Source organism: Stigmatopora nigra, chromosome 18 (assembly GCF_051989575.1).
Source record: "Stigmatopora nigra isolate UIUO_SnigA chromosome 18, RoL_Snig_1.1, whole genome shotgun sequence".
Taxonomy (NCBI): Eukaryota; Metazoa; Chordata; class Actinopteri; order Syngnathiformes; family Syngnathidae; genus Stigmatopora; species Stigmatopora nigra.
This window is the reverse complement of record NC_135525.1, coordinates 6,990,014-7,011,773: the sequence shown is the minus strand read 5'-3', so window position 1 is coordinate 7,011,773 and position 21,760 is coordinate 6,990,014. Positions and strand designations below refer to the sequence as shown.

The 21,760-nt window shown below is 39.9% G+C and overlaps 2 protein-coding genes across 3 annotated transcripts in view; both read right to left on the bottom strand.

Moving 5' to 3' along the window:
• The window catches only part of LOC144211260 (adenosine kinase-like), a 75,675-nt gene extending 69,119 nt beyond the window's left edge, over positions 1 to 6,556 (bottom strand). The window contains exons 1-3 of one of the 2 annotated variants that reach the window (XM_077738355.1): positions 6,395 to 6,556; positions 4,173 to 4,247; positions 4,031 to 4,084 (exon numbers count right to left, since the gene is read on the bottom strand). In XM_077738355.1, the coding sequence (XP_077594481.1) occupies positions 4,031 to 4,084; positions 4,173 to 4,247; positions 6,395 to 6,444 (179 nt within the window). In that variant the 5' untranslated portion in view covers positions 6,445 to 6,556. Of the gene's footprint in view, positions 1 to 4,030; positions 4,085 to 4,172; positions 4,248 to 5,444; positions 5,595 to 6,394 lie in introns of those variants that run through there. The other variant, XM_077738356.1, reaches the window with a different exon arrangement.
• A 273-nt stretch (positions 6,557 to 6,829) lies between these two features.
• vcla (vinculin a) lies at positions 6,830 to 21,711 on the bottom strand. The gene is made up of 21 exons (XM_077739272.1): positions 21,366 to 21,711; positions 16,008 to 16,078; positions 15,126 to 15,276; positions 14,940 to 15,048; positions 14,145 to 14,267; positions 13,921 to 14,081; positions 12,461 to 12,551; positions 12,244 to 12,391; positions 11,991 to 12,144; positions 11,729 to 11,904; positions 11,401 to 11,591; positions 11,122 to 11,321; positions 10,449 to 10,577; positions 10,225 to 10,374; positions 10,032 to 10,140; positions 9,653 to 9,955; positions 9,460 to 9,584; positions 9,181 to 9,360; positions 8,548 to 8,751; positions 8,343 to 8,447; positions 6,830 to 7,877 (listed from the first exon to the last, which is right to left on the bottom strand). Exons 1-21 carry the CDS (start codon positions 21,531 to 21,533, stop codon positions 7,731 to 7,733), a joined length of 3,195 nt encoding a protein of 1,064 aa, XP_077595398.1. The 5' UTR covers positions 21,534 to 21,711; the 3' UTR covers positions 6,830 to 7,730.
• Between the last annotated feature and the right edge of the window lie 49 nt (positions 21,712 to 21,760).

The following is a 21,760-nucleotide window of genomic DNA, read 5'->3' as shown; positions in this document are numbered from 1 at the left end:
TTATTCTCAGCGGGTGGGTCGCCCAACGCTGACCGGATCTTATTTTGTGACTTTACCAATTCGACAAGCCTACCAAAAGTCATGTTGCTAGGTGAAACTGGCTCAAGAGGCTGATTTTTTTATGTTACACTGCACAAATTGTCAAAAAAACATATGCATTCACGGGTTAGAGATGAACTAAATTCAATAGATGTCGCTGTACATTGCTTGCTGACTCACTATATTTAATATAATGAAAAGGATGACCTGTGAAAGGGGAATGCAGGTGCGTATATCATGCTAAAAGGTTGATAATATTAGCAGTTTTCGTCTACTACCAGTGACCGGGATGATCGGCATTAGAGCCAAAGTGGAGATTTCTTTTTAAAAAGTACTTAAAAGTATACTGTACAAAAGTTCTATATGCCGTACACAATTTGAAATGATCAAAAAACGTATAAAAAAACAGGAAAAAAGTCAAATGTATGTAGTCAACCATACAAAATTTCAAATTTAAATTCAAAATTGTCCAAAATCACAGCCTTTGCGTATAATATCGAACATGACTTTGTCATATAACCTCTGATTGACCTACCCACAAAAATCTATTGTTGTAAAGTCAAACTGGCCTCCTCATCTGAATATTCTCCAACATCAACATTCCAATTAAAGTGCCCCCCTTGCCCAAATTCATCTCTTTTTGAGTATAACAAAGCCCTCAAAACGCTCCAGTCAAGTGTGTTGACAGAGCCGAGCATATCACACACAGTCAGAATTGTTTAGCATGTACTCTTTGTTGTTTCCCCTCCTGGTAAGCAGATTGAGTGCAAGCACCAGGGGTGCGCGTGCCACGTACACACGCAACGGGGGGGTGCATGCGGGGTGGAGAGGCACCTCCACCGAGCTCCCGTGTCGTGTGAAGATGATGCGCGTGTCTAAAAAAAAAAAAAAAAACCATCGTTGCCCCCCTCCTACCCCCTTCAGGAACAGGAACACCTCCCCTTCATCCCTCAACCAGCTTGCTAATGTGGCTTGAATTATTCATGCAGCAGAAAGGGTCACACACACAAACACACACATGCAATATAATGAGGAATTTGCAATTGTGACGTGGCTAATCTGCATTTAGTGCAGAGGAAGAGTAAGACTGATGAACTTAATTGCTGTGAACAAACAACCTCTGCAAAGACCAGTAAACAATTCATTACCATGGAATGGAGGTTGGGCGAGTAGGGGGGGATGAAACACACATTGCTTATAATCGTTAGTTCTAGTACGGTTGTTTTGCACGGTATTCCGGAATGCCATGTGCCACCTTGGAATCCAGTGTTTGCCCACATTGTAATCTCCTGCAGAAAGGAGGCGGGCGTCGACTATGATGACATGTTATTTCCTGCTGGGGCTCCTTAGAAAACGGGAGGAAGGGAGGAGAATAAGCAGCGGGAGACGGTTGCCTCCTGGTGGACGGGAAGTGGTTGGGGATTCCAAGTATTCTTGGTAATACTTGAGATTTGGTCCAATTGCTTGGTAACTGATTCCCCCTATTATTGATGGTGATAAATATCTGAGCCAGTTGAATTTGGGGGGAGGGCTAATTTGAAGCCAATCGTGGCTGATGGCAGTGAATCAGTTAATTTTGAATCTCATTTTCTTGGCGGACCGCAAATATGCAGGCGTTCGCTGTATTCAGAAATGTGACAAATATGTGAGTCATGGATTCTGGCCCACACGTCGCATTCTGAAAATGTACTGAGGGTTGCCACAAAATTATTATTTTGTTGTTAAGTATTTGGTTTGTAGATAAATCATTGTGTCGGGGGTTTATGTTACAGAGGTTTGGATGGATTTTTGGGGGGGGATTGTAAAAATAAAATGAAAACATTTAAAAATGAGTACTCGGGATAGTTTTGTTTTAGTGCGTTGTTAAAATTTAAGTACAATACTAGAAGAATTGAAAAATATAAAAATGGAAAAGGGGTTTAAGAATTGTATTCCTTTATTATTTGAGATATATACTTTTCAATTGAGTTTGATTTTAAATCTAGATTTAGTTATCATATTCATAATTTGTTGGCATTAAAAGTTCAAACATTTTTAAACACTTAACTAAAAATAACTACCTAAAAAATGGCAATATGCAAAATTTATGGATTAACAATATCTCTTAACAATGAATCTCAATAGTTAATGAATTCATGAATTTAATATCCAATTAGTTGCTGATTAATCAATTCATCAATTGCAGTCGCCCTAACTTGCTTCCTATTACCTGGTATTTTTGTAGTGGTTATTTCCAACGTGGTGTAAACTTTCCTATGTTAGCAGCATACCAAATAGCAGAAGAGGCCATTGTGTGGTAGGTATCCCATTACATTTACTGGTACCCCACTATGTTTGGCATGCATTATCGTGCATTGTGCTCAGAATTAACAACCAAAGCAGTACGTTAATCCCATTCTGGCCTTGTGCAGAGTTTAAAGATAGCAGCACTGCCTTTGTGTCCTGACAATGATCAAACCCTGCCCTGCCACCAACACTAGGTCACATGACACGACCCCTTACTCAGGCAACACCCCTTAAGTAACACTTGAATTGTCTACTATACATTTTTTATAAAGATGACAGCGTAAAGTACATCTTCATGCCATACCAATGCTGAATAATACTTCTGTCTCCTTCAAATTGCTTCTGCAGAGGCATTCTGAGTACTTATCAGGTGTAAAGTAGCACCCGGAATTACGTCTGACATGACGACCAATTGCTCTATAACCACCCGTGTTACAGTAAAAGACTCATATTGACATATTGGAAGGCATACTGGCGTGGGATCCAGTCAAGCGTGGTACAGATGGCGTCGCTTTTTTTGCGAGCGGGCGCGACGTGAACCCAGACAGACTCCCTGAAGCGGACCCATCTGCACGCTTAACTGAGCGGAGATGCCAGCCAGTCGTCATCGCTGGTGTCATGACAGAAGGGACACCTTATCATGTAGGTTTTGTGCACGTCGTCCTTGTTAAAGGTTTGTCGGAGAACGTGGCTAATGTACAGGCCACACATGGGTCAGCCAGCTTGCCCCCTACCCCAAAAAGATTGTGCAATTCCCCATTAAAAGCAAATCATTGCAACATCAGCATCTATTGGTAAAACGACTGTACTACAACAACTGGGCAATTGGCAAGTTCCTAAATTAGTCATTTTTCATTAATGTCTACAATGCGTCTTGAAATTGATCCATTACGAAAATCCAGTAAGCTAACAGTTGTGCTGGGATAAGCTCCAGCACCCCGTGGCCCAGACGAGGAAATGTAGGGATTTTTTTGGAGGGTCACACATACCACAACAAGATATGAATTCTAAGTATAAAGTTAGTGGGCAGTTATGCAATGGTTAATCTTGGTTAATTGCAACAGTGACTTCAATATAATGACATAACATTTAACATCATAAAAAAAGTTTTACAATTTCCAATAACATTGTAAATAATTGATGAGGTGATATAGAAAAAGTGCAATAGACAAGACTTTTTTTAAGTTTAATTGAATTTTTGGGGAAAATAAATGTATGCTTATAGTAGTTCTTGATTTAGATTATATCTCAGTTGTTTTAAATGTACAGTAGATTTCCAAATATGATTCCCTACTGTATATACAAATTAAGCAATACATTAATGTAATATTACAATCAGTATTGTATTGGAACATTTTCTCTTTTAAATTTGTGAATTAACACTTTTTGATGCAATAACTTTAAGAGTAGTGCAGTAACTTGAGAAAAAGACTTATTATTATTATACTTTAATGCTAACATTACTTTTATTATTATTATAACTATTATACTCATTCAAAAAACTTTTAGAAAATGATTTTCACATTTTAGTAGAGTTATAACTGCACACTTATGTTACCATATCAATGGGTGTTTCATATACAGGGTACATTTTTGAAGGCGCTATTTTGAGCTTTAGGATATATGACCAGTGCACACCCTTATTTGGTGCCATCATGCATGCATTTCAAATGAGAGTTTATATACTCCTTTTTTTGTTACTTACAAGGCCTTGTGTTTATCTTCAGCAAGGATCTGGTCATTGGGCTTCAAGCCGTACCTTTATGAAGAAAAAAATACAATTTAATTTCAGTGAGTGGCATTTTAATAGCGATATTATTGGAATTAAATGTCATTGCCATACTTACTTATCGAGGAAGTCTTTGTCCACCACAGCAGAAATGTCAAGCAAGGGATTGCCCATCCCAAAAAGTGTGTTTTCGCTGAAAATTAATGACAAAGACACATTAAAATGCATTGTGTGTATTCTGATGGGAATTATTATCAGCATATTAAATATTTCCAGGAATAAATTAATAGTCGGTATGCAAATTTAATTTTACATCATCAAATGACATTTTCCCAAATTAGAGTTTTCATAATTTTAGTTTCCTGTGTTATAAAGGAAACTATTGATTTTTAACTAGGAACTTTAATATTGTATTTATATTGTTTATTACTATTATCTTAAATTATAATCACACTGGACACTAATACATGTCTGTTTATAGAACAAGTTTGGTTTGCAATAATGTAAAAAATGTATTAGATCTGAACCATCACTTGTGAAAAGTGTCCATAAAAGTGTCCACGTGCCTTAGGTTTCCCACCAATGTATTCACAAGGCACTTTAATAAGTCATAAATAGTTTGTGCATGATCTATGTGGTTCAAATCTCTTCACGTTGCCATACCTGTCAACTGGTACGTTCTCGCCGTAATTGGTACAACTGAAAGCCCATTTTTATATTGGTACGCTGTACACATGAAAATGGTACGCTAAACGGTGATTTTGAGAAAAAAAAATAAATTAAGGCACTTTCTAGCCATTTTTCACCATCCGCCATTGTTTCTTCCCGGAAACGCATGTCTGCCAAGTGATATATCATATATCACTTGAAACGAAAATGAAACGAAATGTTTATCATGATCTTTTTTTTTTAGCCAATCAGAGGCGCCGGTACATATAATATGTACCGGCGCCTCTGATTGGCTAAAAAAAAAAGATCATGATAAACATTTCGTTTCATTTTGGAACTTTGAAAGCAATAAACACATAAACATACATTTTCTACTTGTTGTTCGTGATTTTTTACAAAAAAGTAAAGTGGTAAGATTTTCCATGTATTTATACATATATGTAAGGGCGAAAACAAAATTTGGTAAGATCACAAATGGTTCGAGGTTGACAGGTATGCGTTGCAATTAATACGAGTTTACCAACCTTGCAGTCCAAATGACATTCCTATTATAAATTGTGATGCTGTATATAAAACTGCAATAAAACATTAGGTGCAGATGTCAATATTTGACAGATTTGCCCGTTTGTTAGCCCGATTCACGCCCAAGTGATTGGTTTCACTAAAGTAAAATAGTAAAGCTTTGATTGGCACTATATATAGTTTAGAAAAGCTTTCTTACCTTGGAGAAGGCATCGCGATGTCAAAATATGGATTTGATAACGCTTAAATAAGTTTTGGATAATGTTAAAACACGAGCAACGTGCTTTATTGAAAGGAGGAAGTGAAAAGGGCTGACATAAAGTTTTTGATTGGCTAATGCAGAAGGAAAGGCGGGGATAGCACGGTTTCGCGGAAAATAATAGGCTATGAAGCCTATATTGTGGTGTGTTTGCTTAACTGGGACAAAATATTATCCATGTCCGGTCTTTAATTTGCACTGCCACGTAAGCGATTACGTTTTGTAATGTAACTGCACACACCTATTATAAGTATAATTGATGTGGATATTCACTTTTTGCAAAATGATATAAAACTAAACTAAAATTATTTGGTTAATGTTAACCTCACGTTTTGTTCAGTAGTAGGTAAATCTCCGACATAACTTGAACGTCTCATTTCACAATAAATGAACTTTCTTTATATTAAGTATTAAAACATAATTTGGGTGTTTATGGGAAAGAACATTTGGAGGTTACATCATATAAATTCACATTGCATAATGCTTCAATTGCGCGCATTCCTTGCAAGCAGTAAACAAGTGTCCAAAATGATTGTGACTAAATGTCTTTTTAAAGTTATTTTTTGAATAATCTGATAACGTCTTTAAAGATCACAACAAAATATAAGATGAAATGTACATCTGATTGTTGAAATAAAATCGACTTATGATGATTTGTTGATCACGTGACTGTGTCACAACATCAGCACCCTTCATCCTCCGGCAATCGTACCGGTGATTGACAGCTGACCTCACCGTGAATCAGATGCTAAACACTGGATGCACATGCCAAAAATCCGGTTCGGAACCGATCCATCAACATAAAATATGGATGGCACTCACTGTAGTATCGGCTAGCTATGTGGGCTAATCGCACAACAGCCACATTCATACAGTTACAAAACACCTACCTCAACGTTATTTGCCTCCATTTGGACACGCTGGAGTCATCGTGAGACATGGTTGCTTAAATAAGCTTATTTAGTTGGTGTTGCTGTGGTAGTAAAAGATGCTGGAAGAACTTGAGATGACACAAACCACAGCTTCCTCTTGAAATGATGCTGAAGGTTCCAAGAACACAGTGGGGGGGAGATTGCTATCTGTCTCTGACTCACAGGCAGTAAAAAGCGTGAATCGAATCAATCTGTTAGAAATAAATGCATAAATAATAATAAAAAAAATTTAAAAAATGTAGTTGTTGAACTATTTCTTCCTTTCTGGGGAAAAATCTGAAATTTTCTTTGTAATTTACATGTTTTTCCATTAAAAAATTAATACATGTGCATAAAAAATATTAATATTGGTCAAATTTTGACTCCTAAAACTTCCAAATAACAACACATCTCTCAAGTGCTATAAAATACTTTATTACAAAAGAAAAAGTGAATTATATCAAGGCCCAGTCGCCACTTGAGTACATTTGGCTTGATACAGACACTCTGCTAATAAACACACCTCAGTACAGTCTTTGCATAGTGAGGCAGGTGCGACGTTACACTTTTGTGCGCAAAAAAAAAAAAATGAAAATAAAAAATAAAAACCTCCGAAAATGTGTCAATTGCAAAGTCTACTCAAAGGCACATTGGCAGAATTTATCTCTTAAATAGCATACAGTGATGCTGTGCTTTTTAGTTAGTGTCCTTCCAAACTGATGTTAGTTTTGTTTGTTTCTGACTGTGATTTTATTGTTTTACAAAGGACAGTTTTATCCCAAAAAAATCCAGCATTAGCACAAGTATTTTCTTTGGCAGATATTTTCTAATACAGCATTACTGATATATATATATTTTTTGTGTATTAATAATGATAGTAGTATTAGTAGTAGTGTAAACAAGTCTTTCTAAACTACTGTCAACTCAATTGGTCCGAAAAATCTATGCGAAAAATTTGGGAAAACACTAACACAATTGACAACAGCTTTTAAAAATGTTTACAGTTGCATATAGATGCCACAGGAGGGCAGCAAAGCAACACTTTTACCTTTAAAAAAATTGCTTTAACCACAAATATGCATGGGTTTCACTGTATATAGTCTTACAGTGGTGAGACACCATCATTGGAATGATGATGTCAAATTGTACAGCAAATAAATCTATGTTATCCATCTTCTAATCCAAATATATATAGTATTTGTCAACATATTTGTACACACGTTCACAGTCAGAATTGAAGCCTGCCGAGGCTATTTTTCTGCCTATTTAGTGTCCCGTGGACAAGACAGGACTATAAGGAACGCGATGGTGTTTTTTACTGGTACCATGGAGTTTTACGGACCCAGTGCAAGGTGAACCCGGCGTCCGTCCGGATTTTGATGGAAGCCGCCTCGGCTTCTCGCACCGTCTCTTTTACAGACTGCATCAAGTTCTGAGCATTGTGAACCAGCATCTCCGTAGCCTACATTAAGTTAAGATAACAAGACAAGGTATGATACAATACAATGCAATACAATGCAATTTGAATCAATACATTAAGTTACAATGATTTGACATTTCAAAAAAATATTTGACATGTTAAAATTGAAAATAGTGAGATAAAATGTGTCAAGTGGGGGTAACAATGCAAAAAGGTCCATTATAATCCCATGGCTTAATAGGATTAAGATTTGCAAAATTATACTATCATTATACTATCATTATAATGCCTTATGATGTCAAAAGATTAAAATATGATGAATGAAAATGTGTTGCAATACGTTGAGATATGAAATAATATATTGCAATGCAAAAAGATAGGTTAAAATAGGACATATTATCATAGAGTTAGTTACAATATGTAACAATATGTCCTGTAAATTGGCTGGCTAAATAACATATTAATGAAGCCGTGTTAAAAAACATAAACAACATAAAAAAATCTCACCTGTTCTGATTCTTCTTCACTGATGTTGGTCCGACCCAACATGGTGGCCTTGACCGTGGACAGGATCTTGAGCTGAGTGCTAATGGTGGGAATGCGTTCACATACCTAGAAATTCAGGGAAAAAAATAGTTTGAGCAACTCATGTAGCGGTTTGACTATGTATTCACTCCACTTTTTAATCAAAGTGAAACTACGGGAGTCGGACCTGGAGCAGGTTGGTCCGGATGCGCTTGTCAGTGCACTGCTTGGCCACCTCCTTGGCGAGCCGCGTGACTTCGTCGGACGCCTTAGCGATGTCTTTAGCGCACTGAATCAGGGCGCGTTTGTTCCCAGTGACGCCGCGCACCAGGCGGGACATCTCGGCCATCAGCAGGGCCATGCGCTTGGCTGCGCCGATGATATCGTTACCCTAAGAAAATAGGACATGAAGGTTAAAATTCCTACATACTTTTCCTATTCTATTTTCTGTATTTATATTTTTATCGTAATATTTGCATTAGCTTATTCTCATTTCTTAACATTTATTTGTACAATATAGGTAATATTTTTCAATTGTCATTGCATATTTTAAACTAAATATTCTTTCAATTTTAGATGTTTTACAGTACTTGTGCACATCTGTGTATTTTTTCAATATTGTCATATTTTTGTACTGTTTCTGTATTTTCTGTATTTCCCTTATAGGTTTTTTAGTTGAATATTAGTGTATTATTTGTCTAGTATTTTTTTTCTTTTTAAATAAAGTGAACCATTTACAATTTTCAAAAATAACCCTAAACCATTACTGCAAACTGAGTCATTTTTTGACTAACTATGTGCACCGACAATAAGTGTGTACCTTGCTGGACCACTTGCGAGCCTCGTCGTGAAGCTGCCGGGCAGCCACCATCATAGGCTCATTGACCATGTCGCCAGCTTCTGGGAACTCCTCATCCTTCTCCTCTGGCGGAGGAGGCCTGGGGGGAGGAACCTCGCCTTCAGGAAGTGGAGGCTTGGGTGGAGCTGGTTCATCATTGAGCTGCAGGAAGGTTTCAAATATAGAAAATGAATTCACTTTTAGCCATTAAAATCTGGCCCGTGCATTTGAATGCTCTTCCGTCGGTCCGTTGAGACTTACATTCAGTTGATCCAAATCCAAAGGCGGTGGCGGGAAGTCGGGTTCTTGAGGTTGGAAGGCCTCCCTGACTTTAGCAACTGCACCGAGAATTTTATACCCCGAGTCCAAGAAACCCTTTCTGAGGTCTGGAGTTGAAAATACAACATGAAAAAATGGCCCAGAGTCTAAATAACTATGAGAAAGAATGACATACTTGGATCTTGGATGTTCCCGGCCACGGCTTTAGCATCCATGACCATAGGTGAGATGGTCTGACTGAGCTCATCAGACGCCGCCTTGACTGCCTCACGGAATTTAGGGTCCTCGGAGTTCTCTACTTCGCGTTTGGCCACCAGGAGGATGCGATTGGCTCTGCGAGCGATGCTGGTGGCGCCGGCAACTAACATCTGCGGCTGCTGCTTATCCATGGCCACGCGGCATTTATCCAAGTCCTTCTTTATGGCTTCCTCCGACGCGTCCAGGAGGGACTTGGTGTCAATAGCCTCATCCACCAGACCTGGAAAGACAATCAAGAATGTATTCTTTCTTTTTGCTTGTCTAAAATATTCTCAGGCTCTTCTTTTTTTCATTACCTGTCATTTTCTCCACATTGTCAATCCACTGGTTCTTCATGGTCTCGAAATGTTCATAGGCAGCTTGGTTGCCCGGATTTCTCAGCAGGATCCTAGCAGCAGACACCACCTAGTGTGTAAAAGAGTCAAGGAATGAATTTAAATATGTGAGAACAAATTTCCCAAGAGCCAAATAGCACGCTTTCTCTACTACCTGTGGTGTTAAATCTCTGGTAGATCTAACAGCCGATTGGATCCCCTCCACGGTGCTCTTATTGGCCGTGCCCACCGCTGCCGCTTTCTCCGCGGTGGCGCCCAGTCTATTGGCGTGGTTCTCAAAATTGGTGGCCCGCTCGTCGAAAACCTGCAGGGCGGACATTTGGAAAGTTAGGCCAATAGGAAAATCTGAGGGGGAATTGATAAACCGGGCATACGGACCTCATCGCGGTTGGGCGCATCCAGGGGGGCGGTGGCGGCCACCGCCAGCAATTTGATAGGTGTGGTGGTGTCGCTGAAAATGTCAGAAACTTCCTGAGTCATTGCGGCTTGCATTTTCCCCTTCAGGTCCTGTAAAGTGTGTGCAATATTTACTGTTACTTAGCAACCAGAGCATTACAATTTCAACTCCAAACGTGCAAATACTGGAATAGTGTGTTAAACATATATTTTCTAATTTAATGGTATGGACAATACCTGCATCAAAACGAAAATAAAAGTATTTCTGCGCAATGTGGGGAGGGGCATTTGATTAATATTGATACTATTTTAGCCATTGAAATCCAAGAACATAAACATTGACTGCCAAATTTGTATACAAGTTGCTTAATTTAGTTAAGGTAAAAAATCTACCTGCTTTTATTAAATTTAAGTTTTTTTGGTGGAAAAATGTATGAATGTAAATGTATGCAGTGCAAATGTATTTCAAAAACCAAAATTTGTGGTAAAAAAAGGATCTACCCACAAAAAAATGACATTAGAGGCAAAGGAAAAATAACTAAGAGGGTGTACATTCGGACCACTTTGTCGCTACAACAAAAAACTTTAATTTGTGTCTATTTTACATCACGGTGCTCTAGCTATCAATGTTCAGATTTGTCGGGAGTACTCTTACTTTTAGGGCCTCCTGTAGCTCTTGAGCAATTGCTCGCGCTTGTGGGGAGTCACCCTCGCCACGAGCTGCCAGGTCGGCCAATTTTGCCATGAGTTGCTCCACATGCTCGCATCTGCCCAGTAGCTCCTGCCTGTAAGGTCCAGGCAGGGCATTGGCCAGCCTCCGACCTTCGGCAACCAGCCCGCGGATTGCCGCCTGGCCTGAGGATGTAAGAGAAACGGGTCAGTAATATTGAAGAATTAATGTAGGGAGCGGAAAAAGAAGAAAAACAGTACAGACCGACGCCATTGTCGTCAATGTTGGGGTTGTCAATCCAGCGCTGGGCTTGCTCAATCTTTCCTTCCAAGTGGACGTCAGCTTTGGCGGGCCTGCTGTTGGCCACTGCTTTGTTTGTCTTTGACTGCAGATTTTGTAAGGCTGTGGCGATTTGTTTGGCAAATGCTCGGGCTTCCGGGGTGTCGCCTTTTCCCCTATGGGAGAGATCACAATCTGGTTTAACAGTATATCAATCATAAACTCCCAAAAAATATGCACTCCAAATGTTCTAATTGAAAGCAAACTACTATTGTATTAATTCCTGCCAAAAGAGACAAGCAGAAGTTCTTACTGTCTCCTGAGATCAGACAACTTGGCGGTCATTCCGGCGATTTCGGCAACAGAGCGCAGAATGTCGTCTCTTTCTTTGGGGTCCTCGCACATGTCAGCGATCTTTTTAGCTTCCATGAGGAGTGCCTTGATGTTTTCCTCCCCATCCGGACCACCATTGGGGTCTGCTAGCCAGTTCTGCAAAAGCCAGTAGTTAAAAAAAAATATATAAAACAACTGAATAGGTTTCTTTTGTGTGCATTTTTTTGTTTGCTGCAACTTGCCTGGGCTGCATCCATTTTCTTGGCAATGGCCTGCTTGGAGTTAGTCATGGCCTCCAACTTGTGGGCAGCATTGGCCACCTTGCCGGTTAGGACATCTAGACCTTGGGAGACCTGCTGCGCCTTCTGCATGGCAGCCGGGGATGCCCCTTGACCTCTGGGATGGAAAAACATGAATAGTACAGTAAAGACTTAGACATGTATGTTTCTTGGCACTTGGCTTTTGTAGTTTAAATTTAGTTTAGGGTGTTAGTACCTGGCTCTCATTTCTGACACTTGGTCCGTCATGGTACCCAGAGTTTTGGCAGTGCCCAGAATATCTCTCCGTTCTCGCCCCGTGCACAATTCACCGACTTTGCCGGCTTCGTCCAGGATTTGCCGGATGGCCTGCTCGCCCGCGTCCCCTGTGGACATAAGATTGGAATCAGCGGACCAATCAGGAGTGGTAATGCAGGTTGTCATGACTTAGCTACCAGGTAGGGCGTTGGGATCGCGTAGCCAGTTCTTAGCCTGAGCCATCTTGGAGTCAATGAGGCCCAAAGCTCTTTTCATGGCCTCTGTATCCTTGAGGAATAAATACAGAGAAGATAAAACTCAGTCAACTCCGGATATTAACATTTACCATGTTTTTGACGATGAATGCAATGAATAATAAGCTTTTGTGTACATCTCAATGGACCTTTTCGGAACGTTTATCAACGTAAGGAAGTGTAAGAGTACTTCCAGGATGACATTGATTACTGCTGAACTTTTGCATTTCACAACACAACAACATACATCATGAGTCAACGCTCAATTCCATGTTCAAACAATTATCTCAAGAGCCTAACCTTGCTTAAATGATAGTTTGTTTACCTGGAAGTATTCATGAAAAGGTGTATACTCCCAAAAACAGCAGATCAGATGGGGTTGAGTTTAACATGTGCTCACAAAACTGCACACTTCATGTACCAATGATACACATTGGACATCTTAGATTTTCACACATCGCCATGTTAAACTTCCCCACGGCCCACAGTAATCAAAATCCATGTATATACATATCACTGGTGCCTCTGCTTGGTCCACACGAATGGAAGTGAGACAATCTACATAGCAAAGACTGAGCTGGGAGTATTAATTATATATCAATATCATAAAACTAATGTAAAAATTCAGATGTTAATAGAGCTTTTCTTCAAAAACCAAACAAACCATTTATGAAACGCAAATACTTAAAGGCCTTACAAAATGTTCTAGTCAAGTCTCCAATCATCAATTATCTAGGCAAAACAACAGCAAGCAATTTACTCAAGTCCTCCTCGCCTGCCACAATCCATGCAATCAGATTGGAAGGACTAAAAAAAGACAAATTCCACTAACAACAAAATAACTCTCACAGTTAACCATTCCTCAATCCACACAACTGTATTAAATTCAGTAACCTGATCCACACAATGGAAAACGATCACAAAAAGCACAAAACAGCATAGACACACTCAACTCAACATACACACATGCTACTGCACAACCAGTGACAGAGAGAGGTGACACTTACCTTCTACAGGGCAGGAAGGTGAAAGGAACAGTACAATGAAAACAGAAGAATAACCACATAAATACGAAGATTGAACTAGAAAACTGATACTCAAAAGGAAATTCCAAACCAAGAGGAAGAAAACTGAATTAAGAACGAGCAGTTGAGAGTGATGAGAGAAGTGAAGATACATATAGCATGCTCAAATTAAGCATTAAAGCTATAAACAGTATATAAACGAATCCATTAAGTGTGTGGTTGATACATTTCTAACCTCCAAAAACAGTTGAAATCCACTATATTGAGATTATTATATAATACACACACATAGTATATATAATAAAAAAATGTAAACCTCCATTCTAAAGTTATATAAAGACTAAAAAATATATAAATATGAAGTACTTATGGATGTACCTTGTTAGCCCAGGCATCCTCATCCCAAGACGTGAGCTGCAGCACTCGGATGATCTCAACAATCTCGGCGCTCATCTTCTCGAAAGTGAAGTTGCGGTTCTTCAAGGCTTCTTCTACGCCTTGGCTGCCCGAGGTTTTGGTAGTCACAAAGATTTTGATACCTGCAAAATCACGCAATTAGATATCGGCAGAAAAAAAGGGAAGCTTAATGGCGTTGTGGTTACCTGAGATGAGGATGGGCAGCAGCTCTTTGACTGTGTTCATGGAGTTGACGAGCATGACTCGGTGTTCCTGGTGAGTCAATTCCTGTTGTCGCTCATCGATCATCTTGGCCATCTTGGTCATCCCTGTGCATTAAAAAGTGTGAAGTGAGTCACTCGGTATAACAGCTATCCAATTAGTAACTTTTTTTTTTTTTAAGTGACTACTCAAGCCAATCACAGGATGGAAAATAATTCAATCACTTCATTTTTGGGAGATTTAAGTCGGCTAAAAGAAAAGTGGTTTTTAAAATATATTTGTAAAGCTACATAGAAACAAAATAATTCAAATATACAAATATATAGCCAAAAGACTAAGAAAAAACATAACACCAATCAAAACAATGGAAGTGGTAGATGTCAAAGGAAAGTAACATTAGGTTAGCATCATGCAAGCTTGATAAGGTCTGAAGTATTGTATATAACGTTGTATTTTCCGTTTGTTCCTCAATGAATTGCAGATGTATTGGATCAGTACTTCAAAAGAAGGTGACTTGGACTCAAATATGTGTGATGGGAAAAACTGTAGAAACTGGATTTTGTACTTGCTATAGTGATGGCGAGAGACCAAGCTCATATCATGCACTTTTACACAAGGTCATAAAATGCAACCCTTACTATTTTCTCCCATAAGGCCAGAGGGAAAATATCATTTTGGTTGAGGGTCATTGAACTCAAAAGGGAGGAATAAATCGTAAAAGGAATTTATGTGACTCTATAAAGAGAGAGAGAATCTTTAGATAAAGCCAAGTCAGTTACCTGGTCCTAGATTCTTTGTATACGTTATCAGATCCGTCATGGACTCCACTACCTCCGCCACAGTCAGGTATTCCAGGATGCCTCTGCACACCCGGATTATTTTGCGAACCTGCATTGAAGGAGCAAAAAGATTGTTAAATCAGTCTAACAGCTGGGACATTGTGGCAGCCGGATGTAATGAGATACCTCGGCTTCGTCGAAGGTGAGGAGCAGGTCAGAGGTTCCTGAGAGAATACCCCGGGAGCCGTCGATGAGGTAGTCTCGAGCCGGAACCGAGTATGGGTCGGCTTTCAGCATGGAGGCGGCCTTGACCAACTTAGTGCATGCATTTTCAACCCTGTAGAATACAGACATTGAACATTTTTGCAGTGTCAGAACACCTAAGGAACTTGACCTCCACCTCAGTTGGCACAGACCCAATAACGTTAACCCAATTGTCTCTGTAATGTATTATCAAACTAAGCTCCTTTCTTTAGGACACTTTCCACCTGTCTTAGTATACACAAGCCCTTCCCGAACAACAAGCATTCATTTATCGGACCCCGACAGGTACTATATTTAGTAGACGGCACCACATTCCAACACATGCGTTGAAGAATGACGACAGGGTGACGATGTGACTCGCAGGCGCCAAATGTGTCGGGTGGGACAACCTGCGGCTGCCAATGCATTTCATCCTTGACCTTGGGTCAAGAGAGGGCTGGGAAGGGGAACTAGGGGGGGCTTATGATATGTCCCTTGGCTGTGCTCGCGCTTGGTGACATGCAACAGGCAGCAGCTGAGCTTAATGGTTAAAAGGAGCTTACCAAAACAAACGTTTAAGATGAGCAAAAATAGACATGGTGGTATACCTCGATTTAAGGTACGTTGGAAATGCGGTTTGAATAAAAAACTCAGATGACAAGGCCATTTTGTAGAAGGCTGTGCACTGTGGCAATATGTTATTTCTAGTCCAGCAGGCATAAACGGGGGAGCACTTAACATTCTGAGTCTGACCTTTGCATGGGTAATGTCTATTTCATTTCAATTCGAGTGACAAAGCGAGAGAGTGAGAGAGAGAGAACTTACTTGATAAATGCTGGTGGCATGTCCCTTTTCATGATCTGGTCGTCTGTGGTTTGGACAGTTTCCTTCCCAACCTAGAAGATGCAAAACCAGTTTAAACAATCACATTAAGTACTAGCGTCTTTCTTTTTAATCAATGTCAGCAAAGTTCCAATTTGCCCAATGTCCCTGAACGACTAAGTTGAATAACTATCCAAAGGTATGTGGTATGTGAGAGGGTTTTTCTATTCTGGGGATCCAAATCATATATCTTGAGCCTTATCTAGATTGAATCAAAATCTATGTATATGTGTGTGGTATCTTCAAGCAGTCTGGATGTCTTTATATCACAGTGTCGCAGACATCTGGCTGGTATTAGGAGACTCATCTTGGGTAAAATTCATATTACATACAAGAGCAATCCTATATTTGGATGTAAAAACAATCAACCACTAACTAAGGCTACCACTTCCACCATCATGATTACCACAACTATAGTCTGTATTATCATCTCCAGAGTTCACCAGAGTTGGGTGTTCAAATATACAAGGGCTTGGTAGTCATAATGAGTTAAACAGCTGAACTCTTTAATGACTGGCCCTCCCCCACAGCGACCCAAACGGCATTGGGGGAAGCAACTCACCCATGTCAAACGGCCACGAGTGAGAGACTACACACATTCATGGGGGGGAGGGAGGTGGAATGACTGCATCCTTGCCTAAAAGGGGGGTCTACCAGTACCCTTATATACCAAACTTTTTACCTCTTGTTTCATTTTTTACAAATCCATCATTTTGGCAGCAAACTGATGTAGCCAGACGGCATATCCATTGGTTTTTGAGAGCTGCACTTCGGCATCTAATTACCATTCCCCTCATGTACAATATGTACCATTATTGAAGTTGATACTCCGGGTAAATAGTCACCAGAGACCCTGTTGATCCCCAAAGTGTCAAGATAGTTAAAATATCTGAGGGTAAAATTTGTAAGATGTGTTTAGGCACACTTTCACTTACGATCAAAAGCAAATCTGCGCCACTGCCACTGTTCCAAAAGTCTTAAACTAATATTTGGTTTCAGTTTCTTCCAACACCATGTAGCCCAGCTGGTTTGTATATATCGGCCAAAAAACCCTAATCTCATCTTCTTCAGTGAAGTGAGCGCACGAGCCAAATTTGAAGAAAATCCCTTAAGTCAGACCAGATGCTAAGACAGACCAAATACACAAAATGTTGGAGGGTGTTAAGAAGCATAAAAACCCATTAGCGGTTGTCCTAAATTTGTCTTTTGCACTGAATTGTTAAGAGAATGCTTATAGTCTTTATTAACCGGTATCAAGTCCAGAAAAGCCTGAGAGATTGGACACTTATACATGGTACAGTGTTGAATGGAAAAGGAAATGCAGGCAGCCAAGTCAGGAAGACCCAACAGCTGTCAGCCTCACCAACACACAAACACATACACAAACTCATCTCTGGGGTCTGAAAGCTGACCAAGGGAAAGCCCACTTCCCCTCCACAATATGCACACCTGCAAGTAAGAATTGTCAAGCCACTACATTTTGATTTTGGCTGACTCATCAACATCCCCAATTCCACCATATTTTCAATACCAGTTTTAGTAACACTGATATATTGTTTGGATTCCCACGTGGTTCATTAATAGCTCAGCTGTTGATTTGTCTGGCCTGCTTGATTTACGATAGGTCGTCTTCACCTTGCACTCGGAAATAGATTGCTGTATTTGACAGCATCTGGCAGACATGATGAAGGTGTTGACCTTGGGGGTGAATGGCCTTAATCACTCACTGTTGATTCAGCATTGGTCAAAGGTCATTTGGTATGGAATGAACAGACTGGCTGCTCCTGAAATGAAAGGCCAACCTATACATACCACCAACACGGATTCCTACTACCATTACTACAACATCTACAACTACTACAATGATGACTATCACCACAACAGCAAGCCCTGACACACACATTACACACCTCGTTAATACAGTCACCAAACTCTCTGGGGACTGACAACGCATTGTCCTCAAACTAGCCGGCATGTGAGAGGCCCACACTATCTGAGCCGCTTTTCATTTTCCCGGCTCGTTGACGTGTCGTCAACAAAGCCAGTCTATTCTGAAAAAGAGCGCCTGCTTCATCTACGCCATTGCCTCAAGGTTTCCACTCCAAATTGTGGAACAGTGACATACTAAGTGTAAAACCATCTCCTAATTCATCTTTAATAAATATTAAAAAGATCATAAAAGTAGAGATCTATACATTTCGTTCACATAAAACTCGCCCAACTAGGACCTTGCACCAAAAAAACTAAAGAACTGTTCCAAACAAGTTCATACTAGGGTGTGAACTGGGAAGACTCAAAGGTAGAAAGGTGTGTCCTGTGACCTGTCCTTCCTGTTCTCGACTATAGGAAGACAAGGAAGTATTTGCCACTGCACCCTTCCCATCTGGATTCTAACGACAAGAACAAAGAGTAGCTTGTGTTCCAGTTTCCATCTGAAGCAAGACAGAGTGTGCCTGATTCAACCAAAAGGTTAACATATGCCAAAAAATGATGCATTAAAAACCATTAATCTTTCCAACTTGTGGTCCGAATTTTTGCAACAATAACCACAATTCTTTCAATAAAATATGCAACCGAGCGCCTGCTATCTGAGAATTTTGTAAAAACGCAATCTCGGCAGTTTCCAACAGAATGTTGAATCTCAATCGTAATTTAACCATTCAGACATTTGAAAACCATGGCCTGAGTAGATCTCCAGGGACAGAGCTAGGATTGTGATTAACACAACACAAACAGGAAGTATACGCACAAAAGGAACTCTACATCCCAGGCATTCTTGCCTCTATCCCCAAGTCTATAAAAAGGAACTATAAAAATGATCCACTGCAACAGAGCTGAAATAGGAACACTAAAGAATGGCTGCCTAGATAAAAGTGCCTTCCCTGCTTACAATATGCATATAAGCTCCTTTTATTTTAGTTTTACCGTCATGGTAGTGTCTTTTTTGCACTAAAATTACACAGGGCAGCTCACATTGTGGCCAGTTTAGAGGTTGTTTATACATGGCTCACATGTAGGTAATTAAGGTCTTTAGGAAAGACATTATTATATCAGGAGCAGGGTGCAAGTCTTCTTGTGGAAACTTTGACCTAGTTTTGAGGAGAAACTTTGAAATAACTTTAATTGAGACATTGGTAAATAGCTTTGACAAAAACAAGGCCTGAATTGCAAAGACAGAGATAACAATTCTTGCCTGCTTATTAAGCTGACAACCATCTTTATCCAAATCTGATTGTACGTTGGTACTTGAAGGGGTTCACCGCCAAAGCCCCTCGAGCAAGGATGCATGCTCACTTGCTAAAATTCCACACATTCCCATCATTCACCTTTCATTAGTGCCTAGTTTGTCGTTTCAATCAGAGGGAGAAAACAAACAAATATAAAAGGAATTAAACAGTAACCATGTCAAAAAATAAAAAAAATATTGCACAGGTGTAATTTAACATGAAAAAAAAGAATTTAGCACTCATATCTGGCCATTTTTCTTACAATTTCATAGTTATTTCACTCAAAACAATGCATCAGGGCACGCCCACTTTTTCAGCAATGGTGGTTGTGATGTCACAACCAGAATAGATGTTCATATCATTTTTTTTTTACTAGAGCAACGTGATTGGTGATTGGGTGATTGGAGCCAAGGCACCTGAGAAAGGAAAACTACTAGTAATTATAAACTAATTTCATTAAGAAGCTTTTTTTGAAGGTTTTGTGACCAAAACATTGTCATTTTTCTATTAAACGTTAAACTCTATGACAGCTCTATTGCAAGAGATGATCCATCAGAAATCACTCACAGGAAATGTGTGTGCAGCGTGTGGTTTGCTACGCAACATGCGGGCAAATGAGGCAACCTCGCCCGGAGAATGTCAGCAAACTATGCAATTAGATTAGATGGCAGTTTCCTGTTCCATGAGGGAAGCAGATCATAGACTCCTCATCTACTTGACATCTGCATGGTAACGATCACTTATAAACGGTTCAATACATTCAGAACGTGGCATCACTGACATTCTGGAAGCAATCACGTCATCGCCAGTCAGCAGCGAGGCTGTGCTGGGTGCCATTTTTCTTATGAACTTCGCATAAGTCATCAGCACCAGACGGATCACTACCTTTGAACTGATGTGACATCATTGTAATGTTAATGTTTTGAATTTGCCCTGGCAACTGGAAAATGTGACACATATTGATCAACCCCCCCAAAAAAACAGCAGAACTGCAAATTTGGATGATGGAACATTTTTCAGTGAGGAGAATCACATCCAAATGAACTGTAGTGACCCCTCCGTCGAAAGTTCACATTAGGTTTGGTAAATTCATTAGAAGCACATGATGGACAGTTTGCTGCCAAACACAAAATTAACCATTAAACTAACAACACTGAGGCTTACTTAACATATGTAACCATTGTTCAGATGTTTAGAAAACACTACAAGATAGAAACTAACCACACAGAGGAAGTCAATATTATTTTCAGTATCGACCAATTGCTTTTTTTGTTATTTCCGCTTAGAATTTACTAGTTTACTTTTCAGATGGGGACAGTTTCTTAGTGTGGGTTTGTGGGAAACCACCACATTTGTGTCTGTTTATGAATGTGTGTTGTAAGATTTAAATAAACATTGACTGTTGTGAATACAGACTGAAAATGTCCTTCTCTATAAGAACTAGCAAGATATGTCAACATTTTATGATTGTTTTTATATTATAAAAATAAACTGACAGTTTAGATCCCTCAATAATATGAACATACATATAATCACCATTTGATTCCTGCAGTTTTGACTTCAATTGGGTTTAATATCATATAATGCAGGGCAGAATGGACATCTATTGACGTCAATGGCACTCAGTCATGATTTACTACCAGTCCATCCCAGTTCAAATGAATGCTGATGACTTCAATCACAATTAAACCAATGAATTGCACATATTCATCACTATTGTGATTTCATTGATTGGCTGCCATTGACGATTCAGGACGTCCAATCCAAAAATTGGACGTCTCTTATTGTGAATGGCAGACAACGTATAAATGTGCAACGTATGGAGTTATTGTGCTAGATTGTGCTTACATGGAGCGACAACGGGCCGCAGGGGACATTGTCAAGGGGAAAGAAAGGGGCGTCAATCCCTTTGCCCCACTGAGGTAACTTGAGTCGGATTTCCACCTCTCAGATCTCTTTTATACCACACAAAATCGATCCATAACATCCCAAAAAGTTGTTTTCCTCGCAGATCTACAAGTAGCCAACACACCAACGATCGTTGAAAACCAGCAGAAGTCGCTAGTTTACTCACCCGGACCAGGTTGCTCACTGCCGCCTGCACGGCCGCAACCGGTGTCGTTAAGTCGGGGATCGCCTTGCCATCCACCTCGCCCTCTTCATGCATGATCACCAGATGGGAGATCTGCTGGGCCACCGGCTCCAGAATACTTTCTATCGTCTTCGTGTGAAACACCGGCATGGCGACAAAAGTCTTTCAAACACTAGAAAAGAAAAAAGGGAGAAAAAAGTACAACTTCTGAGCACCGGAGGAGGCCGATCGTCCCAGTCACACGCCCGCTTTCGAGAGACTTTTTTCCGCCCCCGCAAGCTCGGACACTCGGCACCAGAACCATCAAACTCCTTTGACTAACATGAACGGGTTAGACGTCACATTACGACGGCCCACTTACTGACCAATCACAAGGC